The sequence below is a fragment of the Spea bombifrons genome, chromosome 3 (genome assembly GCF_027358695.1).
Source record: "Spea bombifrons isolate aSpeBom1 chromosome 3, aSpeBom1.2.pri, whole genome shotgun sequence".
Taxonomy (NCBI): Eukaryota; Metazoa; Chordata; class Amphibia; order Anura; family Pelobatidae; genus Spea; species Spea bombifrons.
This window is the reverse complement of record NC_071089.1, coordinates 10,159,038-10,184,102: the sequence shown is the minus strand read 5'-3', so window position 1 is coordinate 10,184,102 and position 25,065 is coordinate 10,159,038. Positions and strand designations below refer to the sequence as shown.

General features: G+C 38.9%; 1 protein-coding gene across 1 annotated transcript in view; it reads right to left on the bottom strand.

Moving 5' to 3' along the window:
* The window catches only part of KCNH1 (potassium voltage-gated channel subfamily H member 1), a 126,120-nt gene extending 101,823 nt beyond the window's left edge, over positions 1 to 24,297 (bottom strand). Inside the window, exons 1-4 of the mRNA XM_053458666.1 lie at positions 24,083 to 24,297; positions 7,112 to 7,235; positions 6,115 to 6,221; positions 4,203 to 4,331 (exon numbers count right to left, since the gene is read on the bottom strand). Coding sequence (XP_053314641.1) covers positions 4,203 to 4,331; positions 6,115 to 6,221; positions 7,112 to 7,235; positions 24,083 to 24,155 — 433 coding nt within the window. The 5' untranslated portion in view covers positions 24,156 to 24,297. The remainder of the gene's footprint in view (positions 1 to 4,202; positions 4,332 to 6,114; positions 6,222 to 7,111; positions 7,236 to 24,082) is intronic.
* Between the last annotated feature and the right edge of the window lie 768 nt (positions 24,298 to 25,065).

Here is a 25,065-nt window from a genome sequence, read left to right as displayed (position 1 = left end):
GAACGGTAACGAAACCTTGGTTTGCCCCATTAGTAATATCATCATGAAAATCAGTCTGCGTATTCTGTAGGATGCCGCAGGATTTAGTGCTGGATGAGCTATGGTTGGAATACATGTTTCTACACGTGCTTTAAACCGGTTCAGAATTCTTAGGCTTAGTCGTTGATCCAGTGACGTTAGGAGGATAAAAATATATAAAAAAAGAACAAGATCTCTCAGCCGAGAAATCTGTAATATCTGAAACTTTAAAAACATGCCCAATAATGAGTCTACATAACTCAACATATTCACCACAAGGACTGTCTATAACCAAAACGCAAGGCAAATGTTCTTTGCTTGAGGGAACCTACAATCCTAGATGAACATTATGGCTTCCAAATGATGGATATCGTCAGTGGGGTACAGGTGGAATCTCTCTAGGCATTGTGAGCCAGGTGGTTCATTTCTGTTGGACTCCCCTTTTATGAGCGATGAGCTCAGCTGAGAACATCATGCGGATCCTCACACTTTAGACATTAGGTGGCATTAGGTCAATGAACTAGAAATAGTGATAGGTTTTAAAGCATCCTTTAGTATAAAGAATATTTGGGACCAGGGTTCAGTTGCCCTCGGATCTGATTTCCGTATTCTCATTGTTTTCCTCTACATGGTATTTACAGACCAGGCCTGGACTGGCCATCTAGCACACCGGCAAATGCATGGAGGGCTGCTGGCCGACAGAGCCACGTACTTCCACGATTTGCCCCTCCAGAGGATGATCGGATGGTCCAGCTAGAAGCCAGAGATGAATATGCTTGAATGTTAGCTTAAAAACGTAGCGTTGTCCATATCCAGATGCCGGCCACACGTCTGAATATGAATATGTTTGTTTTATTATAATTTCATCCATTTTAATGTCTTGGTTTTAACTGTAAGTTTCCTACAAAATATCTACAGTATATTTATATAAACTGTAGGTGTTCATTGGCTATTATATAACTTTGACTCCTACTGATGACAGAACATTGATATTAGCTGTCGGAAGGCAAAGCTTAACCTTCTGGAAACAACAGCAAAACCTGCATCCCTTGCTCAAAAAAATGTGAAGGGAGGTTAGATTTAGCGAAGCTCACAAGATGTCACCAGGATGCAAATGTCTCTTTTTATTTAAATAATGAATTAAGTAAATAATACAGTGCATGATCGAAATAAACACGCTTTGTGGTTCTAAATTGAGACATAAAAATAACAGAGAGAGAGACAGAAAGCATTAAAGGATGCGATGGGTACCTGCTTCAATTTTCTCTTTCCCAAAATAAATCACTGTATAGGAACCGTTTATAGAATTCCAGGAGGCGAAGAAGGTCTTCATAGCATGCATATCCCTACTGTGTCTACAAGCGGTAACTTGAAACATTTGAGGGTATCGTTGTGTTTTACAGCCATAAATGTTGAAATAATGTGTAGAGAGAGAAATGCTATTCTTCTTTTCAGTTCATAAAGTCAAATAAAAAGTCATGGCTATCTACTCCTCCAGCCATCAATAAATCGAGTGTCCATCTTTGGCCTTTTAAAACGTTGAGAGGTGGCCATGGCCGGATTGAAGATTAAAATGAACCTCTGCACTTCAAGGTTGATGATGATGTCACTGGATACATGTGACCACAAGCTAGGCCCCGTGCCCGGACTGGCCATCTGGGACACCAGTGGGCCAACAAAGCCATGCACCCAGGGGAAGATTGAGTGCTCAGATGCATGCCACAAGAGCATAAAAACATAGTGCCAGGGCCGACCTGTCATCTCCAGTCTGGTCCTGGTACGTTCTTACACCCTTGCAGTGTTACATATACATAGTTACATAGTTCATAAGGTTGAAAATAGACCTAAGTCCATCAAGTTCAACCCTTCTACCTAACCTTCCTATTCTGGATCCAAAAGAAGGCAAGAAAACCCCTAATTAATCTACTTCCAATTCTGCCATCAGGGGCAAAAAATTCCTTCTTGACTCCAAGAGGCAATCGGATTTCTCCTTGTATTCAACTGGTGGATACAGGCGGAGGTACCGGATCTACTGTGTGGCCCGGCCCACCGGCATTTGCCTGATCTGCTAGCTGGCTAGTCCAGGACCGGAGGTAGTTATTCCAACCCCCCTTAATAACCTGAAATATCCTAAGTGATGACCATGTCTTTTAAGAGATTTCCTTAATCCAGTTTACATCGTGTGCCATAAATTATTCAATTTCTTCAGCAGCAGGGATATTGCCGATGCAAATATTTGTCTGTTTCATTTTTTTATAACAAAGAAATATTTCCTGAATTATACATTTTCTTTAGAAATCCCGAAATCAGAGTAACGCAGAAATGATCCAGTTTCATTCATCAAATGCATATTCATTGAGTCGTCATGCTTCGGGAAAAGGGGATACGGTTATCTGCTTACAGATGCCAGAACGATGATTTATGTTTAAATATTGAGATGAAATCCTGCTGTGTTTTATATTGGCTAACTGATACGATCGTCTTTGTTAGCAAACAAGCGTTTGATTAACTTCATTAAAAATTGCATGATTTTTTTTTCTTCTCGTGCGGATAATAAGAATCGTCGGCTACGCACAAAACAAAAACAAAATTATCATCCAAACCCTTTTCTAAAAGTACCAGCCACTTTAGGAATCTCATTAGCACAAGAGATAAAAGACGCAAGCGCTTTTAGAAATACAATGGAGGCCGCGGCTTGGCAGCTCACTGAAATAGAATTATTTTTTGGAAGCCTGATACAGTCGTGTGTCACATTTAAAATGGACAGAATGCGGCCTTCCGTGTCTCCCCTGTGTTTTAAATAATTTAATTTAATCTGGAAAATCACATTGAAGTCAAACTATACCATTTTGGGGTTTCTGGTTTTAGTGTTCCTCTTTATCATGTAAATGAGAGGACAGAAGAAGAGAATTATTAGGGCATAATAATAATTGGATTTATTTCAACTCTTTTTTTTGATGATACCTGGATAATAGACAATTGCGTGGATCCTGGCTGGCAGCAGACCGGTCCTTCCTATAGGAAATTGGACCTTGTCGATGGTTGGCCTTTGCAAAAGCATTAACCCCACGAGGATGGTTTGCGGGAGATGTGGAGGGACTAAATCAGAGGGGCGCTGGGAACATTTGGCCCGGGGGGGTGGGGGGCAAGAAGATCCGAGAGGCCAAAGAAGCCGAAAACACAACTGGCAACACAGTTGACAAGCGATATCCCTCCCTGTCCAAAGGACATTTACAGAATGCATCGAAAACCAATGAAGGGTCCTGTATGGATGTACATTTCTACCCAAAACCCCTGTTAGTGTGGGTGCCCTGCTGGCTGTATGGACTTGTATACCTGTTTTAGTATACCTGCCAAAGGACCTGTTTTTGTGGGACAGTCCCAATTTTGTCCAATCATAAGCCACCAGCTGCCAGAAAGTAATCCTCAACAGCATGTAATTTAGTGGACTTTAGTAATGAAAACTAATATTAATAATAATAATATAATAATAATAATGTCATAATAATCATAACAATTAAATTAAAAAAGGTGTATTTTATTGATAATATATATACATTTAATGCTGTTTTCTCAAACAATTTGGGGAAGCCAACATTTCACCTTTTCCTTCTGTTTTGTTTGGTCAACCGAAGTTCATTGAGAAAGCAAAAAAAGAGATGTCGGACATGTATAGAAGTACGACCTTTCTGGGCAAATCCTGAAAAATGCGTTGGCAGATAAGTTTTCCCCAGTCCCAAGCATAACTTTGATGCAATAACGTCAAGCTAAGTGTCCCTGAACGGCACTTAGGAAACGTGGTCACCTTAGTTGGGGGATCTACACGACTTTTCCTTGTTTTGTACATTAATACATACATTAATGTACCATCGAGCAGTTTTGGGGAAAACTACAGGCATTGATCTTAGTTTGTACTTAGCTAAGGATGACGGGAATGGCAGTCCTGAAACACCTTTCAAACACATTTATATTATGTCTGGAGCAGCAATTAATTCTAAGAAGTGCTAGGCTGCAGAATCATTAAAAAATTGAAAGAAACAAGAAGCTGGACTTAAAGGGAGTGTTGAAAGGGTAAATTAGGGCAATGTTTGCAATTTGGGAATTATTCGTAATAATAAAGTTACGGTGAGTCATGTACTTTCATCTGATTTAAACACCTGAGAGAAGAGACATTGTGCACATACCCTTTGTTGCATCATCCTCGATCGGTTGTTTGAAAGCAGTGATGTCACTGAAAGTGCAAAGAAATAATACCACTTTGTCCTGTTCGTTTCGAATCGGAGCAATTTTGACAAAGAACCACACCGGCGTCCCTAGGAATTAGAAAACAAAGAGTAGCAGTTCCAAGAATTCTTTTTTTAAAATAAATTATACGAGCTATGGTATCATTTCATGTCTTTTGATAACGCTGAGAACATTAAAGCTGGTGATACATAAAGGGCTTTGTCTGCTCGCTATATAAAGAGTTATTCTACGGCAAAGTTTGAAAAGCGGTTTTATCACTGCCAATACAATGCTGAAATCGGCAGAAACCAGGCCCAGACATGACTCCTGGGCCAGTGCCCAATAACCCCTTCCACCCATCGCCAATACGTTGGAAGCCACAAGGGCAGGCGATACAGTTCTACAGCTTAAAGCCACTGGTATATCCGGTACAGGCAGCTGTAACATTGTAGCAGCTAGCCAAACGTATGCAGCATGTGGCCCCATGCCTGTCATTTCTTGGGCATTGGGTTTAAAGTGGCTAGCGCGGAAAGAAGAAACTGACTCTGAGACCGAGGGAAACTGGGCTTCATCTGGAAAGTTCCATAGCGTTTTAAAAATATTTATGAACGACCAGCAACTTTCTGGACACGAGCTGCGTAGGATGCTTCTCATCATATATTGTTTGGAAAAGTTAATGTGAACTTTTGCACCGGTAATGCTCAGTCATTGGCCATTGTTGAGTGTCATGGGAGACGTACGACACGGTAAACGGACTGCTGGGAATGTCTTATCTCTGCACTAAAATAGAAATATTAACATAAATTCATGGAACACTGTTACTTAAATGATAGATTGTGAACCAATGCTAGTCCTAAGGGCTATAAACTGTGATTAGGTCTATGCCTTTTATTTTTGATAGCTTCAGATGGCATGGAATAGGATGCTGGCTTCTGGTCGCTTCTAAAAGTGTTTTCCCCAAAATAGATGGTTAACAACCACTGGTCTAGACTGCCTTTCAAAGTAAATCTCTAATACAATGGACCCGCATTTGGCAGGCAAGCAGAAACTTCCATCTTTGTATCTAATTGCAGATAAAATAAACATCGGCGCTTCTTTAAGTAAATCCCAGCCATGCTTCATAAATAATTCATTTAATGCTGTAAGTGATATAGCGCCCTTGCCCCAACAATGTGAACACTCTTTAAACCGGAACGATTCCTATATATAGACATTTCAACAATCCTACATAATTATAATCCTACATGACATGATGTAGCCGTTCACATAAAGATTTTAATATACGTAGGTAGTCGGTAAAGGGCCACAATCTGTAGTGCAAAGTTTTAGACCTCAGGGATATAGATGCTCCTCATATTCTTTAGTGTCTGCGTGTTTTTACCTATACATTGTGCAGCCATTAAGCTAGTAAATGTATAGTTCATGCCTGTTTTATTTCTTTTTTTTTTTTAACTGTTCTAGACATAATGCAAATGATGTTTTCTAAAGCGAGAAGTAAAATGTAAAAAAATATGACACCTTAACATACCAGGATATGGTTATATAGCTCTGGATATACAGCGGAGGCTTCCAGGTAACAGCTGATTACGGTGCATAGAGGCAAACCTGTGGTCGGGGTCATGGTGTGATCTTCCACCCACTCCCTGCCCAGTTATACCCACTCCCTGCCCAGTTCTACCCACTCCCTGCCCAGTTCCACCCACTCCCTGCCCAGTTCTACCCACTCCCTGCCCAGTTCCACCCACTCCCTGCCCAGTTCCACCTACTTCCCGCCCAGTTCCACCCACTCCCTGCCCAGTTCCACCCACTTCCCACCCAGTTCCAGTCTCATAGCAAACTGAATTTAAGGTAAATTAATCCCAGAACACTTACTGTTTTTTTTGTACATTAGAATTTCAAAAGAATTCATTTCGTAGTTCTCAAACGTCTGCCGAACTTTGTCGATGGTGTCTTTGTCTGTCAGCTCCCCGTACATAAAGCTGGAAAAAGACCAATACATGATATGGGTGCGCAGCTTTCTCCAAAATGAATAATATATACTTAAACCGGAACTCCCACCAAATATTCTTATTACAAGTATCAGAATTATTCGGAAGTTTCCTTTTTTAAAACTCTTCCACTGCATGAAACTGCATTGTTCCTGATAGGTTGGTTAGCACAAGAGAGACCAATCAGGACACCCGCTGTGTCACTCGCTCTCCGGGTTCCTACACAGCCCATCTACCATAGAAGAGGACCAGGGCACAGGTACCGGGGGCCGGAGGACCATCATACATAGTCGGTGGCTGTGGGGGAGGGGCAGTGGCTGGGGAAGCCACCTGTCTTAAATATATATATATATATATTGTATATATATATATATATATATATATATATATAAGAAAGTGTTCAGGAAACAGTTATGTGTTTTGTGTTTTCTAGATAAGATTTATTATGGACTTAATATGTTTGTTCTTAAAAAAAATTATAAATATTTTACACCTTACCTATTATCGTACAATTGTACAATCAAAACTGTGGCTGGTTGTTTGAATGTATAAAAAAAATGGTAAAAATATAAAAAACTATACTCAATAAACATAACTAATTTGTTTTTGGTGAAGGCTTATTTTACATGTTAACATAATGTTTATATTTAATTCCAGTATATATATGCAGGTCTGCGCAATTAATATTTTATGAATTACCAATTCTGGGTGTTTTTATCTTTACGGTAAATGTTTACATTACACTTTTTTTATATAGCGCCAGCAGATTCTGTGGGGCTGAAATAATAAGTAAAAACATGTTTTCCGTCACATGGACTCTTATAAGATGCGGCACACGCAGTGCATTAGTAATTAATGTGAAATTGTGAAATATTCATTACCTGCATGTGCTACTTTTTTGCATAACTTCTGCTCTGTGGTATCCAGAAAGCTTGCAGAACCCATCATTGCTGTAGACGATAGGCCAATCCACAATCTGGGCATTACCCAGGACAAAATTGGTATCTGTCACAAAGAAACAATACAAAACATAATTGAGTAATAGAAGCAATGGAAGTAATAATAAATCCCAATATCTCAACATGGTTGCAGAAAAAATAAAAAAAATAATGAAAAAAAAATCACTTGTTATGCTAGACGCATTAGACAGTTAAATGCATATTTAGCATGGCAAAACACAATAAAGGGGCGAGGAGTTAAATTAGAATCACTCAATGGAAGCATTCTGTTGGTTGCCATGACAATAGCTATGCATTAACCCCTTAGCCCTATAAAAATTCTGGGTTGGTTGTAATTGTCCAGCCATTATATAGTTAGATGTATAACGCCAAGGAAAAACTATTTGGGTAAGATTGGCATGCGCTGTTATGTACGTTCAGAACTGTTGGGGGTTTTTTTTACAATAAAAACTCAAATTAAAAATATTTTACTATGAACCTGTTTAAAAATCAGTTTTTTTCCGACCATGTTAAATCATGAAAATGCCCGTTTATATGTATGTGCCCGAGTTATATGGAATGCTTTCGGAATCAGGTGGAACCCTTCAAATCCTTCTTTGAAACTGATGTGATGTAGTTCTGGGCATTAAGTAACAAATGCATTGTTACGATGAAGTTCATAAACTAGTACCCTGAACCCGATGGTTGACTTACTGTCCTATGTGTGATATCTGAAGAAGTGATATTAACTTTTGCTTGACTTCTATCTATTTAAATGATTTTTTCGGTTATGTTTTGCCACGTCCATAGCTCTCGGAAAATATAACTTATGAAAAAAATTTGAGTTCGAGGAACACTCGGGAGAATTTGCAGGAAAGTTGTGGATTCAACTCCATTGCATCACTATTGATTAGGAAGGGCCAAAACTAGCACGTTTCTCCAGCAAGAAGGCCCTGTATAATGTGTAATTCAATGGGCGAGGAGACTCTCATTTAACTAACCATTATACAGGGCCAGCCAAGGTCTTCCTACAGCAGAAGCTCGCTGTGGCAGAACCTTCATAATAGAAATGAACGGGAGAGGCTGAAGCCCAACTCTCCTGCAAATGTTCCTAATGACTCTCTCTTGAAGAGTCCCAAATGACAACTTCTCATATTTTTGGGGTAGGACACACTATTTTTCACAAATGTTGTAAAACAAAAGGAATTCTCAGGCTGCAATACTGATGAGAGTTTTTAGTTATCATCGGACACTAAAGTGGCCACATTGTCCATCGTTTTTTTAGTTTTTTGTTTTTTTGGGGGTTTTTTTTGTGTTTTTTTTTTGTCCATTGTTTTAAAGGGACGCCTATACATTTCACATGCTGCTGACCAGCCCATGAAAAGTGCTACCCTGGAGTATGTGGGGTGTATAACTTAGTTTTCCCTTCTGTGAGTTTATACTCTCCGCATACTGAAGGGGGCAGCGCGTTACAGGGGCAGCAACACGTGACATTTAGAAGTGTCCTGGAAAAATGGGTGATGAGGTCACCATATAGGACAGAGGTATCATTACTGCCAATCCATAAAGCTATTATACACGTTAATACTTTACACATGGCTTGGCACTAAGCACTGCTTCGTTCTTCCATTTCTAAGACACCACTAAGTTCATAAAACACTTAGTCGACTGCAATAAAACCAACATATATACCAATACAGACACATAAAAAATGAAAGCATTTCACATTGAGTCTATTCAACAGAAATCTCCCCGGGGGCCAAATCCACAAGGATAATATATAGCGAGCAATGTTGGATGTTTGTGTAGATTAAGCAATTACATCTAAATGTTTAGAATTGACCTATTATGGATATTTTGACCCAGTCGTTGATAAAATGGGCTTTAAGAACAGATGGCCCCCATTTTCAAAGATGCTGCCTGCGGGTTTAACCCTTTTAGGAACAGAGATTCCTGTGACGTATTATTAAATATTGTTAAATAATAGAAAAAAAAGAATTTATACACCTGCTCAGACAACCAGCGTCATAAATGATTTAACTCTTTCAGGTTAAATTGCTAACTACTGATAGGGAGAAGTGTCGTTTTAGTAATTTAAATGTAATTATATTTCTTTCCAGTGAAATTACTTCTATACATGTTACTTGGCAGGTATTCGCTGATGTAATTGATGGGTGCTTATATGTGATACTACAATAGTAAACTAAGGATATATGTAAAAACATAGGCGGTTTTAGCACCCGGTTGATATATGATGTTAGATACTCATTGGTTTGCAGACATGTAACATGATTTTAGGTGACATGTATGGGTCACCTAACATACTCTACGTGTTACTTGATCCCAGTGACAGCCAGATATGTTTAAATGTGTTACAATAAACCCACATATCGGCTTCAATGGGAATTTCCACTACCTGTATTTGAGGAGAACGTAGCAGCTGCCACTTCGAACATCTAGAATGACAGCTGAGAAGTGACTGGAAACACAACGAGCTCCCTTTGTCTCTTTCGAGCGATAAGTATTGGGAGGCTTCTGGATGACGGGGAGAGACAGGTGCATCCAGCGAGACACGCAAGCACGTATGCAGATGTGCGCATGAGAAAGAGACAGCTTAAAGCATTGAATACAAGAACTTCACATTAAAAGAGGATTACGCCGTCATCGCCAGTCTACTTTGTGCTGTCATTAAAAAGTGTTGGGTTCCACTCTTTTGGCACATCCAACCCCCGTTTTGTTTATTAACATATATGCCATATGTTAAGACGATGTACAAAACATACTCTTATTTTTTTTTTTAAACTCCCCTTTCTGATGTTTCGGAGTTTTTGTTGAATAGACTCAACCTATTGATTATATAGGGGACACAGGGTGGGTTTGGGTAGAACATAGATAAGGTCATTTTACTCAATGCAGACTTTACACATAGTATTAGTTCTATGCCAACATGTGTTATTTTACAAGTATTCATGTATATCACAATATACACACAGATGCACTTAAAGAAGCAGCATAGTCTTTAACAGTGTGAGTGCTGAGCCCATCGGACGCTGCACCCGAAAGGGTTAACAGCGTTGCAATATCATATTAAACAAGGTTTTTATTACATGAAAACCCGATGTGAAGTCTGTTTTAATCTCTTCTTTTATGTATATGCACGTTTTTGTAAATTAACATAAATTGGTACAGAACAGCTAGGGATGGAATCAAGGGGATGGCTTTGCGGATACGTTGTAACTGCTAAGCACCATTTCTGTACCTGTCTGTTTATGGGATAATGTCCAAACTGAAAATCAAACAGAAAATATATTAATGCACATAACATTATGAAAAGTCACAGTAAATTTCCATTGACCCTCTACCATGTAAACGTAGACGCGCCTCATTGTGAACTGTTTGGACGATAATAAAGAAATACGTCAAGCAGCCTGTTTTTGGATATTGAGTTTCCTTTTTGGGAATCCCGCAACATTTGTCAATTTGCATTTGGATAAATTCACAGTAAACGAGATGAAGAAATGTTTCTAATGAAATTTGTATTTTGTAACGTGATACAAAGGACCCACAATAAACGCATGCGTTATATGTGTTCAGAATCGGGAATTGTGTTATGAACGTCATTTGTAAAGTAATTTAGGAGTGAAAGAGTTACAATAAATGGAAAGATATACTAAATTAGCAAAACCAGGCTTTAATGGCTGTAGTTAGGCCTACAACGTCTTCTTGTAACTCCACATATTTTATTGTATTACCTCATAATTGTAATAGAGCCAACCACAACAGCACATTCATTTTAAGGGGAACTACCACCATTTTTTTGTTAGTATCCCAAAAAAATATGTTTTGCACTGTTTTATTTTAAAGCTGCTCTAGTTTTTGTATAATATAATGTTTTCAGACAGCTAGATATTGCTTGTGAGTGTTCTAGTTCTCATAGCGTAAGTCACCAAACCTTAACCCCCTTCTCTTAATACCTTGTTGTAAAAAAAGAATGACTCGCTATTAATTACCCGGCCAGACACTGACTAATGGAAGTTTATGGAGAAATGGACTTCATTAGCATTGCCATAAAGAATCAGCACAGTGTGGTGTTTGAGCCATGAAAGTCATTCAAATATCACATGACTGACAACAATGGCGGCCTCCAGGTCTGCAGATTAAGAAAGTATATTTGGACAAAATAAATTACCGTATCTAACATTGTATTGTTTGCTCAAGAAGATTTTTTTTTCCATGAGACTTCCCATTTAAAGATCCAATATCAGTAATTCAAATGGGATTATATATACTCGTTGCTCCCACAGCCTTGACAATGTACCTAGTCCCAAAATATAATTTTATCTGTGATCTATGACCTATTTCAGGCAGCTGGAGTATAATATACATCTTTACATCTGTAGTAATGCAATCTTTTCTATCGGCAGAATATATTATATTTTATTTCTTGTCCTCATCTTTTGTACCTCTCTTTTATAAGTTGGTGTTTTGGTTTAAAGTGGGCTCCATTTAAACCATTGAGTGTAAAGGACTGATCACTGGACAACGGACAACCAATCTCAATAACTGTATAGCATCACTAAACATATTTCCCTTTTATAAATTCTTTGTGTTTCTTGAGCTTTTGTAATAGAAGTGACATCAAAGGACAATTTTGACAGTATGCATAAGGTCTTTTGTGTAAAAAATAAGTAGTCTCTAATCCATAAGAATCGTTTAGAATCAATTTTCATAGTACTTTGCCTCTTTATCGTTACATAGACGATAGTTTATCTCTATGATTGTCCTATGGAAAATAAAAAGATATTTACATAACAAGCATCAGCATCGCAGAGGAAGTAGAATCCTTTATCGTTACTATATTTGCCCTCACTTCGAATTGAGCTGTTATCATAGAATAACAACTATGTTAAGTGAGTGTTTGATTCCTGTAGTAATAAGTCCTTATGGAATTATATCATTATTTGCTGAGTTGAGTACTTTGCTCCGGCTGATCTATGTCGATTGTAGCTGGAAGAAGTAAAATGGACATTTCCTTATTACTTCTGGCTGTTGTCACATTGAATTGTAGTTCTCTATTCCGACTTCTAGTGCCAAATAATAACATTTATTGCTGATATAAAAAATAAAAAGTGAGGCTTTTCTTCAAGTAAAATCACTAAGGAGTGTTTCCTCCGACTCTCACACACTTGGACAATTGGAACATAAACAAGGGAGCCGGGGCATAACAATCATGGTCTCACCACCCTCAACTGCCCCTTAAAAAGCTGCTAGCTGCGGAGAGTGTAGAGATCATCCAATCTGATGATTGGATGGTCTCTCCCTGCACGCTGTCTGATCTAACATTCCAGGAAGTGACATCATATCTGTTACCCGCATGCTGCATCAGTCTGCAAAGAGGAAGAGAGACACAGACAAGCTGTTTGGAGGCTAAGATGGCACAGGCAAGCTGTTTGGTGACAAAGATGGCTCAGGTAAGCTGAGGACAAAGACGGCACAGACAAGCTGTTTGGGGCTGAAATGGCACTGACAAACTGTTTGGTGGCAAAGCTGACACTGTGGGACATGTTGCTTGGTAAAGTTGGGGGGGGGCAATTTTAGCACAGGGCCCTGTGGTTTCTAGTTATGCCCCTGCACAGAAGGGGTAGATCTCCAAGGAAATTCCCAATACAATATGAATATAATGTACAAAGTACTTCTGGCACAAAACCTTAGTATTTAGTCATTAGTTAAAATAGTATTAGCTGGTTGATAAGGAAATACATGGTCCAGTATATGTAGAGACTTCTGTTCTATGAAACCTATTTTTACTTGAATGATGTGCCATTAAATAATGCTGACATTGCATAAATAAATTAGAAGTAATGGTGCATTTGGCATAAGATTGATCACAACTCAGTGTCATTGAAATTCACTCCTAAAAATAGCACATTATCCAATAAATCAAAATACGGTATGTCTTTAAAAACAAAGTCTAATTTTAATCAACTAAGTGGTTTCCTTCTAACTACTCATTGAGTCAAAGTCTATAAAGCTAGGTGTACGGCAAAAAAAAAAGATTTTCATTATTGGATCCAAATGATGCATCACAGTGAGACGTTGGGGTATAATACAATGTATAAAATTCAAACTGATACCAGCGAGTAAAGAAGCAGAACTAGAAAGAGTAATTAGTTATGTAGAGTTGGCATTATTAAAAAATAAATATATATGCAAAGAAGCAAAATCAATGATTAATAAATACTGGGGGATATGTTGTTTAAAAAAAATCATCATTATGTTGTTTTAAAAAAATTATACCCTTTAAAGCCTTGCCTGACACTGAAAAGGAGTTTGTAATTTGTGCCATTTAGAGGATAAGCCTTTTTTTTGTATATACTGAACACTTTCCAGTCGGGTCATAACAGCTCCAAGCATTCAAGTTCTCACCGTAGGAGCCTGTGATCTCAGTGTATCATCACACATCAGATCTCCAGCTCTCTACAGAAGCCAATAGGAAATATTTCACTAAAAGCACCTTCAGAGGTAAAGCCTTAGCTTCGCACCGTTACCATGATCCTTTTTTTTTTTTTTTAACGGTAAAAGGCTTTTCTTTTAAGTATACACAAGAAAAGGCACTCAAACTCGCGTGGATGTTGCCACAGCTGATGAAGGAAACGCAGCTCGTCCTGTGAGGCATCCTTTATGTATATCCGTTTATCCTGGCCAGGTGGACAACACCAGAGAAAACGGTTTGCTTTTATAGTTTATTGGTCCTTTTTGACTTTTTTTTATCTTTATTTATTCTATTTTTTTTTTTTACATCTAGAGATGTGTTTGTTTATTTTTCGTTAACCATTTGGCGTTCGTATTCCATTTTCTTTAGTTTAGTTTTGGTGTGCGCGCTTTATCACTGAGTAGAATTCAGCAATTCTGATGTTTAACCCTTTCATGGTCAGTAGTGGTTTGTAAATTTAAGATGAGATGACATCACTTCCTCGAATGAAAACAAAGATGTAAAAATTATCCACATGCCTGCGTCTTTGTAAGATGCAAACCACGCGGTTAGATTCATGAGACATGCACATGCTCAGAAAAGCGCATGCGCCAAAAATGCTTATATTTTCAGGCAACATAAAACAACAGTTTCGCAGTTTTGCAGAATTTGAGACAGAAAAAGTTGTCGTTAATCACCATTAATTTGTTAATAATTCATTTGTTTCTTACAACACAGAACATTTTACCCATCTATGGTTTTTTTAACCACCCCACTGTCACTTAAAGGGATATGCATCTGAATAAAATTACTTGCCCATTCCAGGTACCTAAGCGAAAATATATACATTAATGTAGCTGTTTGGTATTGATTTATCCCAGCCCCCCATCTCCTATTAACCACGTGTCCGTGGCACTTGCAGAAACACGCATATCAAGAAACGCAAATTCCGGGAACCAGGATAAAAAAAGAATACTATAAAGGAAATTTACTACGCATTCAACAAACACAGACATCAAAGCAGACAAAAGTGCGTTTCCATTAAATACAGTCGTCAGGGTAGAGGCATTGCGCACACAATGAGATTTGATAGAAAATGATCTGCTCTCGCTGGTCTTTTATTGATTGTGACCTATAAGTGAATTCAATGTAGATTTTGCTCAATTTCATTTGTCAGCCTTAATCTTCCTGAAAGCCGGTGGCACATGCACCCCGTGCGAACATCACGGCAAGACAGACGCTCGGAATCTGCTGGGGATATCTACAGCTGGGACTCTTCTTCTTAAACACTTTCAGAGCAGAGGTTTCGTCTTATTATAGAAATGTTCTATTTTTATTCACTGTCTCACCCTGCTCCCTCGCTTGCCATTTTCACCCCAAATGGACAGAAAACAAGCAATAAATAGATTATAAATCCAAATCCAAAAAATCAATTTTGTAAATGGACAGAATATATACATATGTATATATATGCATATATTGTATATATATATCAAAAGCACATTGCAGCATTGCACATTGAGAAATAGAATTGCTTGTGTCTAGAATTTACATTTCAATTATTTCATTCCATATCACAAAAACGAACCAATGTCAAAATTGCCTGTGATAATTATTAAAATCACATTGTTGTCACTATCCGTACTTTATAATGCGTCAAAACCAGGAGGCAGAAGAGGGGAGGAATTGCTATGTGGGCTAAAATCATGATGTATTTGGGTTGCGTACATTTTTTCCAGACTATCTATTGAGTTCCGTTTCCACTTATCGACTACCCTCTATAGCAGTGGTTCTCAACCCTGTCTTCAGTGGGTCGCGGAGGGTCAGGGCCGGACTGGGGGCATACTGGGAAAATTTCACTTTCCTGGGGGTGCCTTACACATTCTAGCGGCAATCTGCAAGCAGCAGGCTGTCAGGACCTCGGCCGCAACAATCAGGGCCATCAGGCAGCCTCCGGTCCGGCATGTACTTTAGTATTACTCCCCGACCACAAAGCAAGTTGCTTGATTGGTTTGCGGTCGCTGTCTGCTCCTAGTGGGAGCTGAATAAAGTTTTTCTCTGATTGCTCCTCCCCTCTTCCTGCTGCAGCCCGCGGGCAGCCTTTCCACTCCCTCATCTTTTCTGAGGTAATTTTTGGGTTGCGACTTAATGACCAAAGACAAATGTGGGTCCTGAGGATACACGGGTTGAGAACCACTGCTCTATAGAATGTGGAATAAAATGGAACAGCATCCCAGTAGAAGTGGTCGAGGCTAATACAGTAGGGGAGTTTAAACATGCATGGGACAGGCGTATGGCTACTGAATCTAAGACAAGATCAAGGATTGATTAAGGGTTGGGCCGAATGGGTCTAATGTGCTTTTAAATTCCATGTTTCTATGTGCTCCGCATGGTAAACGTGTGTTGGGCAAGACTGAATAATGGGTAATTATTTGATACGGGTAATTATTGGGTAATTATTTGATATCTTGAGTTTAACTCCTTTTATGTTCTTTTTCCCAAATTCAGTCATTAAAACACACAAACCAGGCATTCTTACTATATCAGGTAGAACATTTTCTATTGCCCTTCATAATCCTCTTGTTTGCTCTGTGGCAGCAAAGTCATATTTTACACGCTGCTCTCTGAAGCCAGACAACAATAAAGCGGAGAGATGGAATGTGTAATATAATACGTTTTATTGAACCATCATGTAGTCGAAACTCGAATTTACAATTTTTCAAACCTCAAGGGGGTTTTTATGTTCTAGAAATAGCAAAAGTACAAAAAAAAGTCATATATATATATATATACAGTATGTGCATTAATAAAGGAACGGCTAATACTGAGTCAAGTTGTATAGAAGAGGAAGACCTGGGAAGTTAATAATATGCAGATTAATACTGTGTACACGGCGGCATGAAACCATTATCAGGATGAGAAGGATTCTATTCATATTAGTGGCGAACCACTGGAAGTCAGTAGCCTTCATAGTGTAGCATTCATAGTGTGATTATAATTAAAGGAAAAAATGAGATTCAACTGCAATATAGAGAAAGTTTGGTTGGTCCTTAAAACTTGAGGGTCAGGGGTTTAGATGTAATGGAAGCACTTTAAGAGAGAGTGGTAGATAAATGAAACAGCCTCCCAACATAAGTGGGAGAGTCTACTATAGTGAGGGAATTTAAACATGCATGGGATAGGCATACGGCTCCTGAATCTAAAACGAGACCAACGACTGATTGAGGTTTGAGTCTCTACAGCAGGAAAAGGGCAGACTGGATGGCCGATTGGGTCTGACCTTCCGTCACATTCTATGTTTCAGATGTGCCACACAGGACAGACTACAGAGAGTGGTAATGAGTGGAAGTGAGTGGTAATGAGTGGAAGTGAGTGGTAATGAGTGGTAATGAGTGGTAATGAGTGGAAGTGAGTGGTAATGAGTGGAAGTGAGTGGTAATGAGTGGTAATGAGTGGTAATGAGTGGAAGTGAGTGGTAATGAGTGTTATTCCCTGTAGTTTGCTGAAAATTAGGGCTCTACCTCATCCCTGAAAACCCAAGAGAGTCCTGCAGAAGCTGATTCTCCCATCCTCTCAGGTAAAGATGGAGAAATGACTGGAAAAGAGGGTTTAAAGAACCTGATGCGTTTCACTGAACATCAGCTTCATCAGGGTATTGGATATTTGGTTCTTAACACAAACGCTATCATATTTCACAGAGCCATCAATTCAGAATTCCAGGGGATATCACTGATTTTTTTTAAATAATCTGCATGTTTTTTTGTAAAACATTCCCATATATGTGCATATTTGGCAACGTAGTATTGAAGCAGTTTATTGTGACATCATCACCTACCAAAGTTCCATTGCCGGAATTTAGCTATGATATTTTGGAACGGATTCACATGGAGTGGATATTGACCCAAAAATCAAATGATAAACTCTCCTTGGGAGAATCTTGCGTCTGCAGTTTTGAACTTTCTCATCGCTATGTACTCAGTCTTTTGTTACTGTATATGACGTTATTACATTGAAAATGCTTTCTCAACACCAGCAATGCCGTCTGCAGCGAAATCAAACACTGCTTTGAAAAAGTGTTCCTTTCAAGGTCCATTACGCTCTCAGCTGCTAAATAGCAACGCCAACTACATGAAACATCCATTAGTAAAACCTATTAATATATCAAAAGTTAAAAAAAAAAAACAACCCTACAGTATTGATTGACAGATATACTAATTTCATCTAGTTTAAAGTTCAACGTGTTTGCCATAAATCACAAATCTTCTAATGCATATTTATTTGAGTGTCGGAAATCCGCCCTGTTGCTGGGAATCCATCCGTTACTCCATTTTTACCTAATTCTGCCGTCTTTGGTTGTGAAACCATCTTGTTATAATTCTGGTGAGATCTGGCCATCAAGTAAGCAATTGGCGTCATAAAAAAAAATAGCCAGCATCGTTATGGGTCTTTTCTGGGAAATCGGAGGGACAGTACCTATAGGATGCCCAGTATATGAAAATAAACCTGGAGAAACCAGGAGCTGTTATGACTGCATTATACATAGAACTACTAACTATATTCCGTTCAAATTACCAGAAATGTTTATATCAAACGCTACCTATATAACTTTCTGTTTTTGAAATATCGTCATAATTTTACCATAGTGGCCACTTTCCTCGGGGGGTCGTTCAGGAAATCCTACATGATTACTAAGTCACCTGCCCTGGCCTGCCTTCACTTTTTCCTAATTTCTTCTGAAGTTACCAGCAGGGTCGGATTAATGGCAGAGCACACGGAAAAACCGTTCCAGGGCCCCAGGGGTCCGTACCTCTCATTTCTTCCAGAAATCGGTGACCTGATCAGGTCCCACAACGTGCGACCATCCCCTTACAAAAAAAATACTGCAGTTTTTCTGAAGTAATACTGCAGTTTTTTGGACATGAAAAAACTGCAATACTGTACATTTACTGCAGTTTTACTGCATTTGTACTTCACTGTACTGCAGTTTTACTGCGGTTATTTTTGTACGGAAGTACAAATGCAATAAAGCTGCAGTACATTGAATTACAACTGTAGGTTTGCAATATAAAAAAAAAGTGCAGTAAATGTGCAGTAATACTGCAGTAAAAGTGCAGTATTGCAGAAAAAACTGCAGTCATTTTTTGTAAGGGTCATATATATATATATGTATATATCCGCTACCGTTCAAAAGTTTGGGTTCAGTTAGAAATGTCCTTGTTTTTGAAAGAAAAGCAGATTTTGTCCATTAAAATAACGTGAAATGGATCAGAAATCCAGCGCAGACGGGGTTAATGTTGTAAATGACTATTCTAGCTGGAAACGGATGATTTCTAATGGAATCTCTTCATACAGAGGCCCTTTATCACTCCCAACGGCACGCGGTGGTCACTAATCCAAGTTTAAAGAGTTGACTGATTATTAGAAAACATTTTTGGAATTACGTTACAGCCAGAAATGCCCTTGTTTTACATGAACAGCTAAGTGACCCCAAACTTTTGAACGGTAGTATGTATGTGTATATGTATATCTGTGCATGTGTGTGTATGTATGTATGAGTTGGAGGGGGGGTAGTAGCTAGAAAGAGGTTGAAAACTGTAAAAAGTAGGCAAGAAAGATAAAAGTAAAAGGGGGGATTAAATTTCTATTAAAAGGGGCAACGTTCATCAGGGAGAAATATTTATGCGAGGTATGCCAGGTAAGATTTATTAAAGGTTAGGGTTGCTTTAAAGCATTAAGGGAAAGAGAACTTTTCAATTAACCCTATTGAGGCAGATTAAAGAAAAACAAAGATGTAACACAGCCCTGAAAAAGCGTTATCATTTCTGCAACTACCTGGGTGGGGGGATTACTACCCCCCTATAGGACAGGTGCATCATCATAGAGCAATTCAGAAACAAACAGTATATTGGATGCAGTGGTTATACTTTTTTCATAGTTGGAAGAATATTGGACTGAGTGGGTAAACGTGGCTTTACGGGGTCTTATTTATCATAGCGTGGACACGGCGGATAGTTTGGGATTAGCAGAGGTGGACAGACCAGCTGTATCACCCATCCGACTACTAGAAGGTATCTTATGGAACATTTTATATTTCTAAAAATTATTATTCTGTAACTGTTCATCTTTCAACAAAAATGAGTTTCAGTGGTCGACAACCTTCCCATGCAGTTGCTTGTTGCGTGCATCATGTCACTGGGAGTTCATAGAGTTCATCTTTTAAGTATCTCACCCGTCAGTTGTAAACTACAATTATAGTTAAATCTCTATTCTAGCCAACTATGTATAAAGCTGGGATACCCAAGCGCTCCGTCTGCTGTGGACTACAACGCCTATGATACCCAGTGATGCCAAAGAGTGCTTATCCCAGGTCTAAAGTTACATTTACTATACAAATCAAGGTTCAAGGTGGCTCTTAATGTATCTCTGCTGAAACTTCCAAGATATCAACTACACTGAGTCCAGACGCATTAAGGGGGTCCATAGAACTATAGGGGGGGGAATTCCAGGTGGAGAGGAAAGGTCAAGTCCAACTCTGGCCCTACCATACAGATGTTTACAATAGTGAGCTTGCCTTTGGGTATAATAAACTTCTTTAGCCATTGTCGTAATTTACCATTACAAATAGAGTCTGTCTTAATTATACCATCTCTGCACAATGTATCAACCTGTAATGATCTATATCACGTCCATAGGCAATTGAAAATTCAAACATTTTTGAAATGGGGACCACAAAGCCTCTTACTGTCTCTAAACATGAAGCGCAAATATCCTGGTGAGCGGCGTTGCCTTCTCGTTCCTTCCAAACATTGTTCAGGATTTATAGGTAAACCAAAATAATCAGAGGTGCAAATGGAACATGCGCTTTCTAAGTCTTCAAAGTAACCAACAACTGTATAAAGCTCCATGCTGTTCTGACTTTTTCCATGAACAAAGTGGAAGTTTCATTCATTTAGTTGAAAAAGAGAATGTATCAGGGGATTTGTTGTGCATTTATTTATCCTTATTACTAGACGAACTTGAAAGGTCTGTTTTTACAGTTGTAAGCCTATTATTCCCCATGAGAATTTTATCAGAAAAAGCTAACTTTTCCTGCTGTCTGTAAAAATGAGTCAAACAGAGGTCCATGGTCCCATGAAGGTTGCTGGGTGGAGAGGGGTTGATATAAACACCACTTCCCCAACCCAGAGATCTAAAGACTGCTCTGGATATCTAGAAGCCACCTGAGATGCCAATACTGTTTTGAACAGTTTTGAGAGTTCCTAGGTCATTCTCCTATTTACAACCCAACACTCGCTTATCACTAACCTTCTAATAATTCAATTTAATGAAATAACCAATTAGAAAGATGAGGCAACAAAGCAATAGGAACACAATGATTTTATTCAGGGCCAGCCCTACCTGCCCAGTGGCTGGTAGGGGACACCACCATAATGTCCTTTCCTATGTTACCAAATAACTACATGCGAGACGGGACACAAGAGACATGGCTTGCCCAGAGTGCTAGAAATTCTTGAGATGGACCAGATTTAAATAATCCAAACATAATGTTGGGCATGTGAATAACATACAGGTCCCCAGGGAAGATCACAACCTCTAGGCCTTTGATTGTCCAAGTCTACGTACAGGAAACGAAAAACTGTTGATTCTACAACTTCTTTGCAAAGTAATCAAAGGGGCAAAAGACTAAATGTATCCCATCAAGCACAACATGAATGAGCAACAGTGCATAGTTGTAACAGAATATGTTGCTCCTCATTGAAAATATTGGGGCAAGTGCTAAATATGAAGCAGTCACCCTGGAGGCCAAAGGAATGTTCTTGCTCATTGCTCCACCTTTGGCCTCGGAATTGCTCTATATAAATATGGTCCACTGACTGTGACTGACGGCTAAAGTACAAGCACTTCACTTCTATATGAAACTTTTTATTCTCTGTGCTCCATAAGCAAACTAAGAAGGATTGGCAAAATTAGATGATTCTTGCAAAAACATAATTAATCTCAAGAATTCCAACCATCCTGCTTAAAAACCAACATGTATTGTGAATTAAGATCTAAAATTCTAATTAAAAAAATGTAGGAAAACTGTAACATTTTATTTAGAGGAGTTTGTGTAAGCCCCATAAAAAAGTGAGGTCAACAGCTCTCTGTTTTCCATAATAATTGTGCCCAAAACATTAGCCAAGAGGATGAACAATCCATCGTGAAGCTTTGCGCACCCTCAATCAATAAAATGTTAATACATTTTGTTTAATATTTAACTCTATAAATAAAAGGTGAATTGAGAAAAAATGTTTAACTTCTACATTAAGATACTATCATAAACATCATGATGACACTGATGTGATGAAAATATCAGTTATTCTAAATTACTATAAATTGATACTTCTTGAAATTCTAAAAGAAGTGAAAAAATCTATGGCAATCATCATATAAGTATCCATTAAGCAGTAGTAGATGCTGATAGAACATGAATTCAAATGACACTATAGCCACTTTATTATCAAGTACTGTTATCCTAAAATTATAGCTTTTCTGGAGAATGACTCTGGAGTTCACCTAGCAAGACTGATTGACATGCAAACGATATAATGCTGCAAGGTTGTACAACACATATATGCATACAGGGGCACCTATTAGCATGGCATTGATGACACGAGGGGTTTCTGGTGCTGGGTACTCAGAAATAATGAAATGATTTAAAAAACACCAAATACAAATCAAGAAAAAAGCCATGACATAAAGGAATTCTTTTAGTAGCCTCTCAAAAACATCACAATATAGAAAACAAATCCCAGCACACTCTGTATGAGAATAAGCCAATGCACTTTTATTTATGACATTGTACCAAATGACATGCCAGCTACATTTCCACCCTTTAAAAATGGGTCTTCATGGGGGGGGTGAAAAAGCAGGTTCTCAGAAGACTGGTATATTCACGCTAATAGTGTTCATGCAATCACAGTTTTATACTTAACCATTTCAGTAGCAGAGGCTGTAGCACATGGAATTGTATTTGTTCTAAGGGGTCATAGAGACAAATGCAGGGCAAGATTGGGCTCTATAGCTCTGGAGACTACATACATAGAATAAGTGTCAACAAGGACATTGGCAAATCTGGGAATTTTCTGAATGCGCTTCTTTTTCATAAACACTTTAATTATAAATCCTTTATAATCCCATCCCAAAGATTTAATTGTAGTGAGTTGCTAATGATGCCAAGTTGCCAACCCATCTCAAAAAAATGTTAATGAAATTGTCATTATGAAAACCAGAAGGTAAAGATGTTCTAAATTAAAGCACCTCAGTTGAAGCAGGGATTGCAATGTGGTTATCCCAATGACAAAAGCACCAGTATGGATGTTCACATATCATATGAAGACTATGAAGAAGCCAGCTCCAGGCTGCTTTATTGGGAAGCTTCCCATTCACCCTGAGACCATGAGGTTGGACAAAAACCCTAAGGTTCATGAGTCTTCAGGCATTGAAAAGATAAACTAGGTATAAAGGCACCTAATAAAGTATTATGACAACTGCAGGATTAACAATGCCATCAGAACTAGTAATAAAGAAATCAGTTAAAAAGATGAATGTTCCTCCATGACCCTAACCTTGTATAATTGAAGCCTCCTAGACTGACCTCCTCATTTCCACCTAATTTTCTGCCTCCAACAGTAAAGCTGATGAAATATAAATGAGAGAGGATGTATACACTAGTAATGATTCACGATTACTACTTCCCAAAGAGTATTTTGTATTCAGCTCTCTTCTGCAACACAGAATCAAGCAGAGGAAGCCAGAGAAAACAGAAAACTTCTTCAAACACAAACTCATTCACTCTCCTTTTCCAAACAACACATCAAGTTTAATGGAAACCCTGTGCAGGTTTTTGGAGTCTAATCAGACAGTAGGATAGGGAAAGCACAATAGAAAAGTTGGGAAACAATCATAGCCATCTTAATAAGAGGTCACATAAAGAAACTCAGGCAGAAAAATCCCAGCAGGGTATATAGGGTTAAAACGATCAAGTCAAGGTATTGTCTAAAAGACCAGAAGGAAAGATCATTCCAAATGTAAACCCTATATTCCAAATGTAAACCCTAACATCTGAAGGCAATCCTGTCTCTTGTATAAACACCCAACAGCCCTTGTAATGCTTGAAGAGTTAATTTAATTTGGCTTTTTGTTCTTCACTTGGGGGCATTTAACCTGCAGCATTGATTTCCATTAACCATAACAGCTATGGTTTAATTGCAAAGTTAAACAAGTAAGTCCAGCCTAGTGAGGTGTAAGATTAATGAGGTGCAGAATGCCAGGGATTTCTTCACCAGCTAAATTGCCCGCATCAATTACTCCTTCCAGGTTGCAGTATCCTAAAGACATACAAGCTCTGTCCTGGGCAAACGGGTGAAGGAAATGATTTTAAACGGTATCCAGGTCCTTACCATTAGATCTCCGGACAATGTTCTCCAAAAATGTATTTTGAGGAGCAACCAGCCCTCTCCGACCCCCTGCCATGGTCCTTGCAGATGAGGTCCTGCGCTGGTGGGACTCAAGGTAGTGGTGTGACGGGGAGAAGAAGGGCTCCTCTTGTTTCCCAATGTGAGGTCCTCATGGTCCTGCCTGGGGTCCAGCAGCTATTGCATTGGAAGAAGCGGTGGCTGTGGGAACAGCTTTCCCAACCATCCTCTCCAGCACTTCTCATCCACCTCATTTACTCCTCCTCTGCCCCCACTCATTCCCTTTACTCGCCTCCCACTCTGTCTGCTCCCCTGCTCAGATGAGTGTCTCTGGAGCTCGGGAGCGCGCAGGTCTCTGCTCTCCATGGTCCTGAAAAAGACATCTCCACCGGCAAGAATTCGGACAGTCGCTGCTTTCCTATCTGGAAGTGATGCTAAAAATTAACCCCCAACTCCCCGCTTGACTCTGAATATAAGTGGAACTCAGAGTGTAACGTGTATCTCAACTGAAACACTCGATCCATCTCTCTGTGCTTTTGGTCTAACAGCATTATCTCTACCCCTCCATAGTTTTTCTCCAAAAAATCCGAATTTCAGTGCCAATTTAAGCGGCATGTTATGACATCATACTCACTGTGGTATATTGATACTGTCATAGTATAGAAACAGAAATGTGAGATATGTGCAAAGCATTAAGCATCATTCCCTTGGTTTCCCATTTATCACCCACTGGGGAAGGTGCTGTTTAACTGGTTTTCACTTGTAGATGTAACCCTTTCAGTGACTGATATGAACAAGGCATACTGTATTCATTTTAGTGTTAAAACTAAAAATAATATGTAGTGTAAGGGTGTTCATAATTTGTATACCTCCCTCTCACGCACACAGGGCTCTCCCCCCACCTAATTTGCTCTTAAATGGTTATGTAATAATTCTGTAATAGCAAAAGACAAAGCTTGGGTACAGCT